Here is a 19,781-nt window from a genome sequence, read left to right as displayed (position 1 = left end):
ACCCCATCATTACTGAGATAGAAAAGACAAACTTTGTCACTATTTCTTTTCTACACTGTTTTTGTTAAACAGAAAAATAAATTACTAGTAAAAAAAACAAATATAATAATAATGGAATAGTAATATTGCAGTTAATAGAATCACCGTGGCATGTTAGACACAACCACCATAATATATAAAATAAAAGGAAAGGATCTGAGAGTAATTTTCTGTTTGTTCTTGTGTATTTGATACATCTGTCTTTGTTTTGATTGTCTTACCGTTCTGGTTATTCAGCCTCATGAAAATTTCCTTTAAAAAGTTATGAGGGTTTCAGAAAATGTCCAGTCTTATTGGTGATATTAGGACACTATTGGACATGTGCATAAACTCATTCCCTTACTCAAGGTATGTTTTTGTTCATAGCAATTATTTTATTCATTTGAGCAGATTCAGATACATCAGGGCAAAATAATTGAATGGGACTGAATAAAACAGACAATAATAAATATTAGAACAGTTAATTGAGAATGTGAATCATGATGGATGAAGAAACAGTCATGATAGGCATTATGCAAATAAATAAGTTTGTAGATTTTGCAGAATACAATCAAGCTTTGTTGTGAAAATGAAAAATGAAAGAGCAAATAAAATACATTTCTAGCACTCCAGTATTGGAGTAAAAAGCTACAAACTCATGTATATTATCAGTCACAATAACTTTGTATAATAGTGATTATAATTACAGCAATATGAGTAGAACTGTCAGGTTGAGCTGATATTTACAATATTTTACATATATTACATTTTACAAAATATTTTTTTACTATAAAATTACTATAAAATCAAAGCCATATATCTAAGTAGTGTTCCAAATTTGAAGTTGATATCACAAAAATTGAAGTTCCCATGAGATTTTGTATAGGCGTATTACCAAAAATAGCCACCGGGTGACATACATTCCATTGAATTTAATTGTATCGTCCAAATATCACATCTGTCACAAAATATGGAACCTTGAGACTCGGACCTTTCTGACAATATGTGTTTTGTCAAGATTAGAAAAGGTTTTGATCATAAATTATGATATAAAAAAACAAATCCTGTTGCTATGCCACACTTGACGGCATGTTTCTTGAAACATAAAAGCCTAAAATGCCATTATATTACTATCTTTTGCTATTTATTTTTTTTAGTTTTTGAATGCAGAACGAATGTAATGTCTTTGGTTTTGTTACTTTTAGTTATTTGTGTTATTTATTTGTGTTTATAGTTAAAAAACAAGAAAACATATAATGTCCTGTGTTAAAATGAAAACCTGAAATATTTAATGGCATACTTCAAAAATATAGAAGTAAATATAGAAATATTTTATTTTGATTATGTTTTTAAATAAATTAGTATTATAGTTAATATTTTCTGCTTTTCATAGTATGTGTATGAATTCTGGTAATTTTTTTTATTTTTTACCTTTAAGTGACAACCATTTGGTAGAGGTCGATATTTTAAAAGTTATGGGATGTGTTGAAGAAAAACAAATTTGCAAGTAAATTTGCTCTCATTATTATCATGAGTATGAAATATGATTGCATGCAATGTTATTGTTTTCTATATTTTTCTCTTTCCGTTTTCTGTATTTTCTTCTTCAAGCCATCAGTGATATTAGTTTTGTTTGACACGCTCCGAAATGTCCTCTGAAAAGTCTGGTAATTGCCAGTAGTCACACTCCGTGTCCATATTGTCGATATTTTCCATACGCACTACAGGAAGAAAATCGATATTTATAAAACCTTGTATAAAAATGTTCTATTGACTGACAGTAATCAAATCATTGTTCTACAAGGAGTTTGTCAGGCTACTTACTCTCAGGTGGAACTAGATCGACGCTTCTTCTCCCTAACATGTCTTATTCTGACGTGTTAGATTCACATCCACTGTCAATGTCCACCATTTCTTCTTCCACAGGTGTCTGCTCAGTGTTCACTCTGGCCATCATCTCCACTTTCTCCATCAACTCTCTGACCTGTTTTCCATCATTCTGCTCCATGTTGTTTAGTACGTGATACCTGTTTCCACATTTATTAATCAGCCACTGTAGATTCTCTCCTTCACTCTCAATGTGCTCTTCAATAGTTGGGGTCCCCAGCCAGTCGCCCCCGCTGAACACCACTATACAGGATTTCCAGACATTTCGACCCAGGAGTTTAATGTGCTCCTTGACAGACCTCCTATGTGCCTTACTAAAGGCGGCACCAGACCGCAGAACCAGCAAAACTGCATGAGGTCCTGGTGGACACATACTAGCACTTGCCTTGATCTGCTGCTGGATTGACTCTGGTGTCTCATGTACTGACGCGTATGGCCACCATCCAGGAGTGTCAATTAAAATGACTTTTCTATTGTCAACCTCTCCTTCACTCATCACACACTTTTTAGACCAGCTGATGTCTTGTTTATTTTTCAGGATAATGTTCATGACTGAGGTCTTCCCAGAATTTTTTCCACCCATCAAGACAATCCTTAACTCTGGAAAATCACAACTTTTCTCTGCAGAATGTTTTTTTTTAGTTGGTTATATTGCATACACAATTCTGTATCTTCTATTAATTGTTAAAAAAAAATTAATATACACAATACCTGTTAAATATTCATTCATGGTTTGCAATGTTTTTTTCTCTCTCTCCTCTGCTTGTTTCTTCACAGTCCTTCTCTTTTCCTCCATATCCTCAAGCAATCGGCAGTCAATTTGAAAGCATTGTCCTTCATGCTTAGCTACCAAGATTTCTATCTCATGAAACAGCTTTTCTACATTTATCCCCCTTCTGTCAGTATAATTGAAGACATGAACTCTATTTTCACACTTCTTTATTACAATATCAAGCTGTTTCCCGGCTCTCTCAATTAGCTGCTCTGTATCTGCATGTTTTTGCTCTTTGTTGTTATACATGAGCAGAACGATGGTGTGATTCCAGATCTGCTCACCCAGAATCTCCATGTGATCAACCACACTGTTTAGGTGCATGTCTGTGAATGGTGTGTGTAGATTGATGACTAAAAGGAAGGCATGTGGATCAGGACACAGTTTTAAACTGTGCACAATCTCCATCTGTATGTATTTTGCACTCTCAGCCAGTGTGAAGCTTTTCCACCATCCTGGCGTCATTACTAAAGAGACAGACCTGCCCTGATTCGTCCCGTGTATCTTCTTATTCTCAATTATCTCTTTTCCCACTTTACACTCCTTCTTACCAATAATAGTATTTGCTGCATTGCATTTGTACTCTGCTTTACTACCTATTATAATGACCTTTATTTCTGGAAGAGCTGGACAATCTGCAAGAGAAAATGAAGGAATCATTAATTATCACTTTAAGTTAACAGCGAAAATGAATTAAGATTGATCATCATATTTCAAATGTCTAGTTAAATATATAGACTGAGCATTTTTCATGTGCATGTGGTTTTTAGTTTTTATTTTTAAAGCCTTTCAGACGTACATAGACATAGTCAATGTGGGACTTTGACTTGCATTAGCTATCAGATGACATTCCTTCATATTTTGACAAGGTTTCCCAGCATTGCAGAGTGAAAATGAAAACTTGTACATATAAACATTTCTCTTAACATTCAGTGCATCTAAGGACACTGTAAAGCTTTGAAACTTGAAATCAATGTCTGTCATCTGTATGAAGTAAAATGTTTTAGCTTACAATATTGATGTGTACTTTTGGGGAATAAAATATGATATGCCACCTAACAGCTTTTGAACAGCAATGTAGTGACATCATATGTAAGTTTCTGTTCAAAGATGTAATTATGATGGTTTTGAAGACTTTTGTGTCAGATCATCTGTCTAAAAGTATGTTTGTTGTATAAGGTTTGGCTAAAATTTGTTTTAAATGTATGACATTACGAAAACTCACTCTCATGACGATCTGAGTCCTCTCCTGTCTCCATTGTGCGTCATAGACTGAAGTTCTTGAAGTTTGCTTCAATGTCTTTCTGTCACTCCTCTTTTCTCAGTCTCAATCTCTTTTTTTCTTAGTTTTTAGTTTCTCAGTTCTCTACTTTTTATAACAATAACGAATCTTTAAGCATTTTCTGTCTGCTCTTGTGCATTTACTCAAGGTGTCTGTACTGATTAACCTGATGAGCTGGTTTATCAACAGATTCCCGATGAGGGACTTAAAGCTCCACCCCCATGATTGTTTTGCAAAGATTTCATACAAGGACAAGCATTCTTTCACATTTATTTTTTCTAAATGACTTTTTTTTTAGGCTTTTTATTCTAAAATGTTCACTAATGAAACCTGTAAATCATACAGCTCTGAAGCACTGTGATGCTGCTGCTGTTTTCATCGGTGTTACTTTAAAAGGGCATTTTATAAGAAAGTTGTTGTAACCAACATACAGTATGTGGTTAATTTTCTTTTTTCTACTTGGGTGAATCTGATGACATGGAACGGTTTAAATGACAGTTTAATATACTGGAAATTAAATGATACTTCAGTTAATACAAAGGTACAGAATAATAATTTCTTTAGCCTGTTCTCTCAAGTGAGCTGTGTTGAACTTTCACTTTCTTTATTTCATAAACACGGAATACACACTGGCAAAACATTTTCAATTCGGGAGTTCTGTTGGAGGGGAACAGAAAGACATTTGTTATACAGAAAAGCAGAACACAACGTCACAATGCTAATTTATATTTAATACAGTTATTAAAATCATCTTGACATGTTAAAGACAACCTTATGTGTGTGTAAAATATTAAATGCTGTATTAGAAAAAACGGTCATTTTTGTTTATTTGTGTGTATGTGAAACATCTGTTCATCAGCCTCATGAATATTAACTTTAATAATAAGAATTTCAGAGAATGTAGAGTCTTATTGGTAATATCTGAGGATTCAGATGTAGCCGACTTAAGACACACTCGGTTGTCACGCAAGGTTTCAGAGAACACACGATGAAGACCAAATTCAGAGGATCAAGATCAAATTCAGAAAGTATTTATTTATCCACATGAGCAAACACAAAGGTAGGCAAAGAAACACAACACTAGCATTAACTAGACCGGACAAACTTCATTTACATTTACATTTATTCATTTAGCAGATGTTTTATCCAAAGCGACTTACAAATGAGAACAATAGAAGCAGTTAAACTAACAATAGGACAACAATATGCAAGTGCTATGACCCTTCCCAGTTTAATCTAACGCAGTACATGTAAAAGTGTTAGTATTAATGGATCAAGTGTTGCCGAAAAAGATGCGTCTTCAGCCGTTTCTTGAAAATGGCTACTGACTCAGCAGCTCTCTCTTCTGAGAAAGAGATTTTGTGCCTCTTTGAGATGGCATCACAAGACGACGTTCACTTGCAGAGCACAAGTTTCTGGAAGGCACGTAAGTCTGAAGTTATGAGTTTAGGTAAAACGGAGCAGAGCCAGTGGTTGTTCTGTAGGTCAGCGACTTGAATTTGATGCGAGCGGCAACTGGCAACCAGTGCAATTTTGTGAGGAAAGGAGTGATGTGTGCTCTCTTCGGCTCGTTAAAGACCACTCTGGCTGCAGCATTCTGGATCAGTTGCAGAGGTTTAACAGTGCAAGCTGGAAGACCAGCCAGGAGAGCATTACAATAGTCTAGTCTGGATAGAACAAGCGCTTGGACAAGGAGTTGTGTAGCATGCTCTGATAGGAAGGGCCTGATCCTCCTAATGTTGTATAAGGCAAATTTGCAGGACTAAAATGCAGGACTACTATGTCAAAGTCATTTGAATATGCCACATTTACTGCAGCAGATGGTGCCACTGTGACCACAAACCACAACAGCCACATCCATAAGATCACTTATATTCAGATGAATTTTATGTCATAGGATGTCATAGGTCAATATCATATGAGTGCAAAGTTATCATTTGCAGCTAAATAATCAGAAAGTCCTGATTTCTTAAGGTTTTTTTTTATATATATATTTTTCATAAACCTAATTATTAATCTAATTATCTAAAAAATTGTTGTCAGTTGAACTGGATCTATGCCTTTATTTTGTCATTAAAACTTTTTTGGCCCGACAGTGGAAATGTGGCTATTGACATTGCCATCAGGGTGGACAACAGCAAAACTGCGGGCATACAGCTCCTTATAAAAACTGCAGCCCTTTTACGAATGTCAGAAACCTCTGTAAAAACTTTACCCTCTTCTGACCGTAAACACTGAATAATTTTACTTTGGCCATTTTTCCCTTCCAAATTGAAGAACTTGGATGGGGCATCCATTTTAGAATGTCTCATTTCCATGAGACCTTGTACCTAATAGATCTGCTAATGCTATTTTTTTTTTTCCTTTAAGAGTCCACAATTGGTTTTGATTTGCTGTGGCTCCATTTAAAGTCTGAAGCTCCACGGTATCCATCTCTAGACTTCTTATGGATTGAACCATGTCACTAGCAACATTAAAAGTGTACTGACTACAGAGTTTCTGCACCTTCCCAATATCCCACCTGTAAGGCTCAAGCTTGTAATGACTCTCCCAGCCTCTAGTTGGTGCTGACCTGTAATCATTCGAGAGCACAGACGGGAATGCCGTGGGGAGGTCAGGCTGCCTGAGCCCCAAGTTTCAAGCAGTGCCATTGAATCCCCTCCACTTCCCATGAATTTCGAGGAACCCATACAGTTGGGAAGGGCCAGACTGTCGCAAGCCGAGAGGAATTATGCATGGAGGAGAAAGGCTGCTTTTACTGTGGAAAGCCAGACCACTTCAGGTCCAACTGTCCCGAGTTGACGGAAAAAGACAATTCTCGTCCAAAAAGAGCGGGGCTGGGACGAGAGTTATCACCTTCCCCCATCCAGCAGCTTCTGGGGTTTAACTGGATTGGGGTAACCAACATCACAAGCTTCTAGCCTTCCTTGATTCGGGGGCTGCTGGAAAGTTTATGGACTTTACTTTGGCCAGACACCTGATAGTTCAGCCCATCTCTCTTCAAGAACCCCTGACCATACCACATTGGAAAGGAGACCCCTGGGCTCTGGTAAGGTAAGCCAGTGCACTACACCCCTCCATCTCAATGTCCAGATGGATCCTGGCAAGATTCAGGTGTTTCTGAACTGGCCCCAACCAGGCTCCATCAAAGAGGTCCAACGTTTTCTGGGATTTGCCCATTTTTATAGGAGGTTCATTAGGAAATTCAGTGCTATTGCAGAACCCCTGACCATTCTTACCAAGAAGGCATCAAAGTAAGAGATGCCTAATTGGGGCATCCATCAGCCTGTTCTCTGGATTTCACCCCCCAATCAAATGGAAAGACAGAGAGGGTCAACCAGGAGATTGAAACTACTCTCAGATGCCTGGTCTCTAGCAATCAGACTGCTTGGAGCTCCCATTTGATCTGGGCTAAATTTGCACACAACACTCTACACCACTCATCTTTAAGCATGTCCATGTTTTGAGTGCCCATGTACCATCTGCTGCTCAACTTGTCCAGAGGTCTCCATGGGAATGGCGGAGAGCACGAGAAGCCCTAGAGCCACTCAGCAACAGCGGAGGTATGCAAACCAGCACTGTAGAACTGGACTATCACTCACCAGGACAGAGATAAGAATTCTAAATCAACTTGAGATTTGCTTTTGTAATATGAATTTGTAAAACAAATCCTAAATTAATCTTAAATTAAGACCCCTGTTGTCTATTATCCTTTGTCCGAGCCAGGAAACCCCCTCTAGTAACTCAGCCAGCCTACACTGTGCACCAACTGCTGGACTCTCGCCACGTGGGTAAACCCAGTATCTCATGGATTGGGAGGGTTATGGCCCGGAGGACCGGTCTTGGGTGCCAGCTCAAGATATTCTAGATCCAGATCTCATCAGGGAGTTCAACCGCCGCAAACAACGCAGCTAAGGGAACGTCGGGAGCCGTTCCTGGAGGAGGGGCTCCTGTAAGGCTCCAGCTTGTAATGACTCTCCCAGCCTCTAGTTGGTGCTGACCTGTAATTATTCTCCCAGCCACTAGGTAGCCCCACCTTCTGTAGTAGAATTAATTTTGTTGCTACTCATTAGAATTTGATTTCTCCCACTTCTGGGGTTCATTAGCTTGTTTGTGTTGGCCTATTTAATGTTAGGGGGTAACAGTTTAGGACCCAAGGACCAAATGTTTGAAAGAAGACCCAGAGTCATAATTATAATAAATTGAAGAAAAGTTTTACTGAAGATAGTTTGCAATTTCATCAGCAGAAGTCAGCTTCAAGACTCACACAGGAGTTAGTAGGCTGCACCGCTTACAGTTTTCAAAGATCACATCAGTTATACCCTACACCAAGGTCTAAACTAGGTTGCAGTTTCTGATTGGCTAAGAAATAGATAAACATAGTAATTTTCCACACATATACAGATAGACGGAAGCATATCTCCATCGATTAGGCAGCTGACACTCGGACACTGAAGTTAGGCACGTCGTGACCTTCCAGGTCGCATATTTGGGTAACTGGGCGCCAGCATGTCCAGAATAACAACTCAGTCAATCTCCAATAATGCCAGTGGTTCCTTAACCAGTAACCAAAAAGACTAACACACACACACAGCTTCCTCAAGGTTGGATTTGGTCAGGCTCTAACTATAAACAGGAGAGTCCTCTCAAAACATCAAGATAATGCGTTCTTTCTCTCAAGGGGAGCTACACTTTAGTCTAACTGGAAAGTAAGGCTTTAACAAAGAAATGGTCCCTTAAACTATTGGCTTCAATGACCCCTATATGTTTTAACACGTTGAAGACCTTTCTCAAACACAAAACAAGTCCCTATTTCATTTCTGGAAGCCGGGCTAAATAAGCAAGCACTGTTACTGCATTAAGATATCAAATACAGACATTAAAGAATGGCCGCCTACACCGTCTGCTCCACCCTGGTCCCTCTTGCCTTCGGTCTGCCCTTCACCTACTCTCCGTCCTCCTCCTGAGTCCCTTGCCTCCCTCCCAAAGACACAAAGACTGGAGGTAAATGCTCTAGCTAGCATACTGCTCCCAATTAGTGACAAAATAACGCCAACATTTTCCTATTTACATGTTGTGATTTGAAAAGTCACAGCGTGTACAAATAACAAGGTCACATAAAACACAGCCATCTTCTAACCGTATACATACTGGGAACTATATTCTCAGAAGGTGAAGCACTGCTACTTCGGCGGAGTGATTTACTCCAACTCTGAGTGAACTCTCTACTCCTCACCACGGGACTTCTCAGGTGTTGCGAGCAAATCACTCCGCCCATGTAGCAGTGCTTCGCCTTGCTTTACGGCACAACGTCACATACATCAACAACATATGAAGCAGCCTCTATGGAAGACACTAGCACGCATTTCAGAAGTGAATCATGGAAGAGTGCAGAGACCAGGGGCGTCATGCAAGCCAAAATTCTGGGGGGGCACAATCTGAGACGTTGCAATTGTTTTCTGACGGGTGATATGGATCATGTTAGGAGGGGTCAGGGGGTTTCTCCCCCTGAATTTTTTTTAATTCTGGCTGCTAAACATACCATTTCAATGCAGTTTGGGAGGGACAAAAATACCTTAACGGAGCTAGCAGCAACCCTCCTCTATCTGAGGACTATAAGTTAAAGTATCTATTTTGTAAGTTTATGTAAAAGACAGGTTGATGAAAGAACTGTAAGCTCAAATTCAAAAGCTTTTAAAGTCTACTTCATTAAAGCATGTTTACACACACACTTACTGTACACTTAGGCCTACTACACATGATTTTAAAAACAGTACCATTGCAGTTTTTATGTTATGATTTTAAATTGGTATGTGACCTAAGAACGATCTTACATTAAAGGTACATACAGGTGCTGAGGTCTGACTTTGTGGTGTTCTGAAATTAAGTTATTTTAATATTAATATGTGATGAAGGACTTTGAAAGAAGTTTGACAGATTTCAGTGCTGAATAAGGTTAACACTACCCCGTTTATTTGAAAATGGCTAATATCAAATCCATAACTTTTTGATCAAGTTAAAATTTCCAGGTCAACCACAAATAATCCCACTACCTTTTAATATCATCCGATAACTAATTCAATGCCGATTTGTTGCTTTGCCCACTTACCACTTCAAGACCATCTGTAAAACATTGCCAGCTCAACGTGCGAGACGAGTGAGTTGCTTGAACATACACAGCAAAGATTCTAGAGCGCTACGCGCGTAGCGCTCTAGATTTGATATACACAGACACAATATTAGGAAAAAGGGGCGGGCTGATGCTGACCAATTTATTACACGTCCAGAAGAATACATTTGAGTCGTTATAGGCTCTGGTATATTATGGAGAATAATAGGAATAAAGTTGTGACAAAAAAATTATCAGGGAGGAAAAATCTGAGGGGGCACGTGCCCCCTCACTTTGAATGGGCATGACGCCACTGGCAGAGACGGCTCTGCGTGAGTGGTATTTACAACAGTAACGTTAAATACAAGTACTCCAGGGGTCACTGTTTGAGAAAAACGGAAACTGCATAGTGTGCCTTTAAATCTTCAGTCAGTTTGTAAGTACATTCACCAAGGCTGGCCCAGTTAGATGTCTCAACTGTCACACTCACTCCACGAGTTTCACACTGTCAGAGCTCATCTCTCTGAAGTTGGAGGACTTTTGTTGTATAAGGACAGAATAGTGATTCCAGGTTCACAGGGACATGAGGTGTTACGTCAGCTTCACACAGGCCATCAAGGTCTCTCTAAATGCAGGGAAAGAGCTAACATGTCGGTATGGTGGCCTGGTATTGGCAAGAACATCAAAAAATAGTCGAGACGTGTGAGTTTTGCCAAGATGGTTACATCCCTTCCCAGCGGTCCATGGCAAAAGATTGTGGCTGACATCTGTAAACTAAATGGCAAGAAATACCGAATAGTTGTGGACTATTATTCTCGTGATATTGAGATTGCTCAACTACAAGCCATCACAAGCCAATAGGTCACACATCTGAAAAACATGTTTATTTGATGGGGGATCCCATATGAACTTGTGACAGACAATGCTACTCAGTTCATGGCCACTGAGTTTGCAGAGTTTAAAACGACATACAATTTCACTCACACTATGTCCAGCCCTCATTATCCGTAGGCTAATGGTGCCACTGAAAGGAGTGTTGCTATTGCAAGTGAATGCTCAGACAGCCAGATCCAAGGCTAGCTCTTATGAGTTATCGTTCTACACTATCAGTGCTACTGGACTAAGCCCAACTCAACTTATGGACGCCAGATCAGAACAACAGTTCCGATGCTGCCAAAGAACCTTCTACCAAGTCCAATTGACTATGAACAAGTCAGAAGGAAGGATAAACAAACCAAGCAGGCTTACCAGTACTTCTACAACCGACGCTACTCAGCACATAGTTTACCTGACTTACATCCAGGACAAAGCGTGAAAGTCAAGTTGGATGGAGAAAAAGGATGGAAAACATTGGCAACGGTCGTCGAAAAAGCTCCTGAACTCAGGTCATACATTGTACAAACAAAAGAAGGTACAATCTCTCATCGGAAAGAACAGGAGACACATCCAGAGTGTTCCTGAGACGACAGAAACACCTGAAACACCTGACAGACAGATACATGGAAACAGTGAATTAACTGATGGACCCTCTCTTGAGACTGATTTAACTACAAACTCTATGAATGGGTCTAATACCTCACCTCCCATCATACCATACACACGTACACCCACCTGCAAAAGAACCGTTGCTGGTAAAGAAGTAAAAGCCTGCAAAGTTTCAGGATTATGTGTTGGGCTAGGTGATAATAACTACCATGCTGATGTAAGTAGTTTGTTTGACAACTGCATATGTTAAATAAAAGAGACTCTGAGTTCATCATCATGTTGTCAGCTCAATATCATGACAGTATGCAAAAGTTATAACACTCTTCCTGTTATCCTTTTTTCACCATAAAATCATTTCAACTCCATGGCCAAACCGTCTGAGATATCAAAAATCTGCTCTCAATTTAGCATCCTCGATGTGTTGGCTTCATGCTGACTGAGTTTGGTGGATATTGGATGAATTCACTCTGAGGAGTATATCAAATTCCAGAGTTGTTTTTTTGGGGTTTTTTTTAAACAGCCCTAAATAGCCGACTTCCTGTTGGGCGGAGCTTATGACTTGCAGCTCGGAAGTTGTCTGGCTCGATGATATCTATATGTGTACCGTGGTTCATACATATACATGCTAGTATGTAATGTAACAAAGATTTCAGGTTTTCAATGACCTGTAGGGCTTCGCTCTTTCAGGGCTTGGACCCTAATTACTAATTATTATGCCTCAAAGTAAGGCTAGATTTCTAATTATTAAAATGATATGTTTGACAACACTGAAAATCATTGTCTCAGAAAGTTTAAACGGCTTCTGAATATGATCAATTTATCAAGTAATTTCATAAATTGACTATTGGTTTTTCAAATATGTATGTATTTAATGTAGTGTCCACCCTCAATTGACTAGTTTAACTTCATGTTCCATACTGTTTTTTTTAATTTGTTCATATATGAGAATTCTCCTCCAGTTTTCAAGCAATGTCACAAAAATCAATAAAACAGGCATCAACAGTGAGCCAACCACATCATAGCTTGTTACCTTCTACACAGATCATGGTGTGTCAACAAATATCGTCTGTCATTCATCAACTCAGTGCTTCAGTGGGGCTTCTCCATGCTGATCAATAACCTTTCTTGTTTAACTTTTCTAAACAAGCAGAATGTGAGACATTGGTCTATGAACAGGACATTTTCAATCAACTTCAAACGTTTGTCAGTCAGAATTGTGGTGGTATGGTAGACTGATCATTATTAAATCCTGCCTGGTTCAGCTACTTTTGTTAAGTCCTGTGCTTCAAGATGTGGTCAAACATGGGAACTCTGATCTGGCTTTTTCTAGTTCCTGGCTTGTTAAAAACAACAGCTCTACTGATTTCACAATGCACTTTGCAGAAGGTAAGTGCTTTTTTAGCTTGGAAAAAGGCAAATTCATGACCTATTTCAGGATGTTTACAAATTTTAGAAAATATTTTAGTCCAAATGTACAAGGAATTTCACTCGCTGCTGTCATTAACATAATAAAACAATAAAAAATATATAAGTAATAAAGTAACATGAAGAAGGGGCACAAAGTTTGGGATCAGTAATATTTTTAATGTTTTTGAAAAAAGTCTCTTATGGTGGCCAAGGCTTCATTTCTTCATCAAACATACAGTTAAAACAGTAATATTAAGAAATATTATTAAATAATTTCAAGTGTCTGTTTCAGCAGCCAGTGTCACATGATTCTTCAGAAATTATTCTAATAGCTGATTTGCTGATTATTAAAAAATAAATAAATAAATAAATAAATAAATAAATATTTTTTTTTATCAATGTTGAAAACAGTTGTGCTGCTTAATATTTTTTGTTGAAACGGTCATCATTTCAGGATTCTTTGATGAATAGAAAGTTCAAAAGCAAGAACAGCATTTATTTAAAAATAGAAATCTTTTGTAACATTACTGTCACCTTTGGTCAATTTAAGGCATCCATGCTGAATGTAAGTATTTATTTTTATTTTTTACAATTAAAATCTTACTGTCCCCAAACTTTTGAACAGTAGTGTAAACAGTAGTGTAAATTAATATATTTTCTTTAATACATTTTATTAAATGATTTGACCGTTGCTTGTTGCCATCCTTTTACAGTATTTTTTTAATGGTATCGTTTGTTCAAAATCTAATTGTATTTTGTTTTTTTCTTCCCAGGATTTTTTAGACTCACTGAAACCTCAAGATTTATTTTATTATTTTGATACTATTTCCACTAAATCAGGTGAGTCTGATTCAGATATTGTGAAATAGTGGTCACGAATAAGGAGTCAAAAGGTTTACAGATAGGTTATTAAGTTCATACACATTAGAGGTTTTAAAAGACTTGGAAAAGTCAGTACATTTAAACTAAACATGTACATACCTTGACATGTTCTCTTCAGTGCCTCACTTTGAGCTGGTGTGGGTGAATTGCTTGAGGAATGAGTCTTTCGGAGGGCTGTGGAGGTGCTCGTTTCAGACCGAAGGAGAGAGATTTGAGTTGGGCCAGCACAGAGATGAACAACCAGTGTCCTGTCCCACAAGTCTGGAGATGGTGATCAACTCAACGGTCAGTGTGGTGAAGAAGAAGGAGGACATGTGCTGCGAGCAGCTGAAGTTACTGAGACCAGCACATACAAGAACTCTTCTCCCTGTCTGCCATGGCAAATTAGTAAGATTTTATTTACTATGCTCTATGTTTGTCCCATATACAGTATTTGTGGCTAGATATACTGTAGTATAATAATTTTACTCTAATTTTGTCCTCAGCAAGGTCTGATTCAGTCAGGGGAGAGGAGGCTGTGTATTCGCCCAGTGCTTCAAAAACACATAGACCATCTGAAGGATCTTACTATGGATTTACCTTCTGGTGTACCTCACCTGCTATTAACCCACACATTACCAGTGAGGACACATCTTAAACAGCCCAAGAGTGAGTGAACAATATACTGGTTATATATACACTGTACTACCATATCACTGAACATAAGCCTATCACTGGCCTGCAGTCCACAGCAATACATTTTGCAACTGAGCTTGTCCATATGTTCGAGGGGTCATTCACATGCAGGGCACTACTTCACTTTTAATCTTTTTCAGTGTCATACACCATGAGTGCCAGGTTTTTAAAAAAAATTTTTTTACAGTGTTTAAAAAAATCAGCTTTAATATAGAGATATATATTAAATGTAATAAATGTATTAAACAAACGGGTTGCATCATTACGCCAGTAGGTGGTGACAAGTGACTGTCTTTAGCCAAGTCAAGTCAAGTCACCTTTATTTATATAGCGCCTTTTACAATCTAGAAGAAAATAGCGTCACAGTCCAGCTTAAGCAAATTCAGTGATGGTTCATTTTTGTAGTAAAAAAGTTATTAATTTAGTTCATATATATATATATATATATATATATATATATATATATATATATATATATATATATACCCACTCTTGAGTATATCAGTTCAGTTCTAATATAATGGTGTCAATGCAGGCAGAATAATATTGTTGAATATTAAAATTAAATGTCCCCAACTAAGCAAGCCAAAGGCCAAAGGCGACAGTGGCAAGGAACCAAAACTCCATCAGGTGACAGAATGGAGAAAAAAGCCTTGGGAGAACCCAGGCTCAGTCGGGGGCCAGTTCACCTCTGGCCAATGAACGAACAGTGTATGATTATGATTCAGGCAGCATTATAGGTCAGAAGTCAGATTGGTTTGGAACAATCAGAATATTATCCAGTTCCATCTGGTTGAAGATCAGAGTCACGCCGGTATGGAGACGGGTTCGTTGAGGATCAGTGCTGATGGCGGTCGTGTCGATGAAGCCTTCACAGGGGAGAGTCTAGTTGACACGATCTCTGCTGAGTGCTGACACTTCAGGGATGCGTTGTGGTCGTGTCTAGGCGCAGGTCCTCCATCTGATCTGGATACGACCCGGAATAAACAGAAAGACTTACATTAGAGTAGATGCCAGTCAAATGATTTTTTTGAGGAATGAAACAAGTCATGGGCTGTGTCCAAAATTGCACACTCTTTTGAGTAGGTACTTATTTTGAATAAGTAATTCCTTCACGACAGTGTGTAGTAGGCCTATTAAATAATGGGTAACGCTTTAGATTACAGGCCGGAAAGTATTGGGTAATTAAGACGAATTTACAGCGGTAATTATAGTGTAGCCTACCTATAAAGTACTTACATGTAGGGAACAATATGTAATGTTTTGGGAATAAAGGGGTAACAACCAGGAGAATTAACAAATAATATAATAATATAAATAACGTAAGTATTATAGAACTAAGGGGTATTTATTCCACTTTTATGTTACAACAATCTTACATTTGGGAGCAATTTAACGAGAACATAAACTGCATACCTTTTTGTAATAATGGTGTACCAATACATACTGTATAGGCTTTTTAAAAATTACAGGGTACACATCTATGCATTTGTACAGTTTTGTTATATCAAAAGTGCAGATGTTTTAGTTTGGGCTTACATGTTTCAAGGCAAATGAAACTGAAACTATTGCTATTAATGTTAAAAAATTGTGACATTGCGGGCCGTAAATTAAAAGTGGCGCTTGTAACCCGCTTGTTCCATGTAGTTACAGGGTAAGTACATTAAAAATACATACACAATCTAATGTCACTGTCTCTGAAAACTGTATGCAAAAACTGTTTGAAAAAGTATGCAATTTTGGATGATCATTTCCTTCAGTTTTATCTGCTTCTATCTAAGGTCAGTTCAGGTTACGGAGGACACCTCTTGGGTCAGAGGTCAAACATCTGGAGCTTGCAGTGGTGGTGGGTCCAGATGTTTATGATGTTCATAGGCAAGACACTGAGAGATACATCCTAACCAACCTCAACATCGTATGTGTGTGTTTAATCTATGTTTTCAAGACATTGTATGTGAACAGTGTTGGGGAGTAACTAGTTACATGTAACAGAGTTATGTAATTTAATTACAAAAATAAATGTAACTGTAACAGTGTAAAATGTAACATTTTTATATCAGTTGCTATTCTGATGCTTTTGATTGGCTGTCTTGTTGCACCACGTCTGTCAATTACACATTGAAAGCTTTAGTTTTCCACCATGGCGAGTGATAAAAATGCGTTCCAGTGCTGGAAATTAGAAAAGCAATCAAAAAGTAGTCAAATTTAATCTGTTACATTAATAAAGTAATTAAAATGGTTACACTACTTACATTTTAAACAGGGTAACTTGTAATCTGTAACCTATTACATTTCCAAAGTAACTTTCCCAACACTGTATGTGAATATATGCTTATGTTCAATACATTTGACATACAAGATATGGAATAGTATATTAGTGCATATTAAATACTTTCTGTTGCAAATACTTGCAGGCTTCAGAGCTTCTGAGAGATGCTAGTCTCGGTGCCAATATAAGAGTTCACCTTGTCCGTATGGTCATTCTCACAGAGCCAAAGGTAACAATGTCTGTTTGACCTAATGCTGTACACAACAGCCATTATATTAATCCACATGGACAATATAGTTTATTTTAATCCACAGCCAGACATCCAGATCTCTGAAAACATCACCTCTTCTCTAAAAAGTGTGTGCGAGTGGGGTCAAAAGGTCAACCCTGATGCTGACTCTGACCCTTTACATGCAGATCTGCTGTTATACATTACCAGGTGTGGTCAAAAACCATAGAGAGCATCATTAACTAAAGAACAGTCATTCCTCTTTATTGTGCAATTTGGACTAATATCGTGCAGACAGTATGGAACTTTCCTTATAAAGTAATGCCTAAAACTCTTAAATTCAGCTCATTTTTGGAGCAAGCTGTTAGATATCTTGATCTCAAGAATATCAAGGGTTTCTGCATACTTGCATTTTAGTAACTCTCTTTGACATCATTAAGGTTTGATCTGGTGTTACCCAATGGGAATAAACTTGTGAGAGGTGTAACTCAGCTGGGAGGAGTTTGTTCCACTCGGTGGAATTGTGTGATTACAGAGGATACAGGCTTTGATCTCGGCATCACCATCGCTCATGAGATTGGCCACAGGTAAGCTTGAGAAAGTTGATTTCCAATAAAACTCAGATGAGTTATACTGCCATGCTGAAATGTAAGTTACAATGGTCTGGATTGTTGTAAATCAAGCCTTGCTTATTGTCTTTTCAGTTTTGGCATAAATCATGATGGAATAGACAACACATGCAGCTCTAGTGGCTTTATGATGGCATCTGACGGAGGTTATAACAGTGTCGATCTGACCTGGTCCCAGTGCAGCAGGGCTCAGCTCCACAACTTCTTCAGGTGTCACTCAATTTCTGCATCACAAACATATGCAGCCTCCAGAAGACCATATTAAAAATGCTGCAATTGTGCTTTTAATGCATTTTTTTATTGCATTATTTAATGGATTTTAATCCAATCTAATATAATGCAATTGGTTTCTCTACAAATTATATTATCAACCTAACCATTTATAAAAAATAAATAAATTGGACATTAATTTCAGAATGTTTGTTGTTGAAAACACCCTCCTAAAATATTGGTTTATTTCCTGATCAGATTTTTTTTATGTCTCAGATGTTTGGACCCTTCTGTGTTAGTGAATCTCAAAAAAAAAAAAAAAAAAAAAAAGAGGAAGAATTCCTTAAAAAAAAAAAAAAAAATTGCTTTCTATTTTGGGGTGAAGTATGACGTTTGTGACAGGCATTGTGAGAATCAACATCAAACCGCAATTACTATTCACCAATAAAATGTCCAGAGAACCATTTCGGTTCGGGTTCATTTTAGTGTTTTATTTATTTTAGTTTATTTATTGTATTTTATATTAACCCATTTTAATCAAACCCAATTTAATCCTACCAATCAAAGGTTTCAGGTCAGTAATATTTATTTAGTAAATAAATAATACTTTTATTCAGCAAGGATGCGTTAAATTGATTAAAAGTGACAGTAAGGTCTTTTGCATTTTTACAAAATTGTCTTTCAAATAAATCCTGTTCTTTTGAACATTCTATTCATACATTTTTTTTATTACGGTTTCCACAAGCATAGTAAGCAGCACAACTGTTTTCAACATTGATAATGATAAGAAATGTTTCTTGCAAATCAGCATATTAGAATGATTTCTGAAGGATCATGTGACGGAAGACTGGAGTAATGATGCTGAAAATTCAGTTTTGTCATCACTACATAAACCACATAATATATTAAAATAGAAATGTTATTTTAAATTGTAATAATATTGGAAAATAATATTTTATGTATTTACTGTATTTTTGATCAAATACTTTGATCACTCTATACTCCTTTCCCAGTTATCATGGATAACATGCCCTTGGTATCATTAAAGTGTTATTTTAAATGATCTGTAATATTCTTCATCATAAGGACATTCTTTATAACATGACTGTGTGTTCATTGTCTGCTGTGTAGTGCTGGTAAGGCGGAGTGTGTTAAGGATGTGCCGGTACTGGGTGGTTCAGTGCAGGACTGGAGGCCTGGCCTGTTCTATGGAGTGGACGATCAGTGTCGTATAGCGTTCGGCAGCTCAGCTACTGCTTGTTCTTTCACTGATGAGGATATGGTGAGTAAGAATGACCATCATAAGACATTTATCAGTGTAAATCATCAAAGAGCTGACTGCCATGCTAGCACTTTAATGACCTGAAAACGCTTGACCAACGCAGTTTTCTGTTGACATGTTTCCTATATTGATACAGGAAGTTTGAGTGTAAGTAAGAGCTCAGCTATTTTTTTTAAATACCTTGTAGGCTTTGGTTACATCGTACCCATGAACATAATTTTCCACTTATTCTAAATAAATAAAAAATATTAAAATAAATAATTTTCAAATAAATGCTGTATCTTTCTATTCATAGAAGGGGAGAGTTTAAACTAAAAGCACCACAACTATTTTAAACATTATTAATAATAATAAATGTTTCTTGAGCACCCAATCAGCAAATTAGAATGATTTCTGAAGGATCATGTGACACTGAAGACTGGAGTAGTGATGCTGAAAATTCAGCTTTGTCATTAAAGAAATACATTGCATTTTGAAATATAATAAAATACAAAACAGAAATAGAAAAAAATTAAATTGTAATAATATTTCACAATATTGTATTTTTGATGAAATAAATGCAGATTTGATGAGCATAAGAGACTTTAAATGAAAAAAAATCTTTAAAACCTTTATAAGGGATTTGTATCACATTTTGATTGCAAT

General features: G+C 37.3%; 2 protein-coding genes across 4 annotated transcripts in view; one reads left to right on the top strand and one right to left on the bottom strand.

The window, feature by feature from the left end:
• Positions 1-400: 400 nt before the first annotated feature.
• LOC311066175 (GTPase IMAP family member 8-like) lies at positions 401-4,127 on the bottom strand. The gene is made up of 4 exons (XM_084087207.1): positions 3,903-4,127; positions 2,617-3,312; positions 1,843-2,526; positions 401-1,739 (listed from the first exon to the last, which is right to left on the bottom strand). Exons 1-3 carry the CDS (start codon positions 3,934-3,936, stop codon positions 1,886-1,888), a joined length of 1,371 nt encoding a protein of 456 aa, XP_083943333.1. The 5' UTR covers positions 3,937-4,127; the 3' UTR covers positions 401-1,739; positions 1,843-1,885.
• Positions 4,128-12,590: 8,463 nt separating this feature from the next.
• Positions 12,591-19,781, top strand: part of adamts13 (ADAM metallopeptidase with thrombospondin type 1 motif, 13) — a 33,439-nt gene continuing 26,248 nt past the window's right edge. Inside the window, exons 1-10 of one of the 3 annotated variants that reach the window (XM_084086851.1) lie at positions 12,591-12,939; positions 13,734-13,800; positions 13,961-14,229; positions 14,328-14,490; positions 16,299-16,432; positions 16,932-17,015; positions 17,101-17,225; positions 17,456-17,602; positions 17,720-17,854; positions 18,986-19,136. In XM_084086851.1, coding sequence (XP_083942977.1) covers positions 12,844-12,939; positions 13,734-13,800; positions 13,961-14,229; positions 14,328-14,490; positions 16,299-16,432; positions 16,932-17,015; positions 17,101-17,225; positions 17,456-17,602; positions 17,720-17,854; positions 18,986-19,136 — 1,371 coding nt within the window. In that variant the 5' untranslated portion in view covers positions 12,591-12,843. Of the gene's footprint in view, positions 12,940-13,733; positions 13,801-13,960; positions 14,230-14,327; positions 14,491-16,298; positions 16,437-16,931; positions 17,016-17,100; positions 17,226-17,455; positions 17,603-17,719; positions 17,855-18,985; positions 19,137-19,781 lie in introns of those variants that run through there. The other 2 variants (XR_014602999.1, XM_084086852.1) reach the window with 2 other exon arrangements.

The sequence above is a fragment of the Abramis brama genome (genome assembly GCF_963993115.1).
Source record: "Abramis brama genome assembly, chromosome: 16".
Classification (NCBI taxonomy): Eukaryota; Metazoa; Chordata; class Actinopteri; order Cypriniformes; family Leuciscidae; genus Abramis; species Abramis brama.
This window is presented reverse-complemented; position numbering and strand designations above follow the sequence as displayed.

Bases quoted from the DNA above. Each gene is read 5' to 3' on its own strand.
- LOC311066175 (XM_084087207.1), bottom strand. From the start codon at position 3,936: ATGGAGACAGGAGAGGACTCAGATCGTCATGAGA. The intron at 3,313-3,902 runs GTGAGTTTTCGT...TTTCTCTTGCAG, and splicing joins GGACTCAGATCGTCATGAGA to ATTGTCCAGCTCTTCCAGAA. The intron at 2,527-2,616 runs GTATTGTGTATA...AACATTCTGCAG, and splicing joins CATGAATGAATATTTAACAG to AGAAAAGTTGTGATTTTCCA.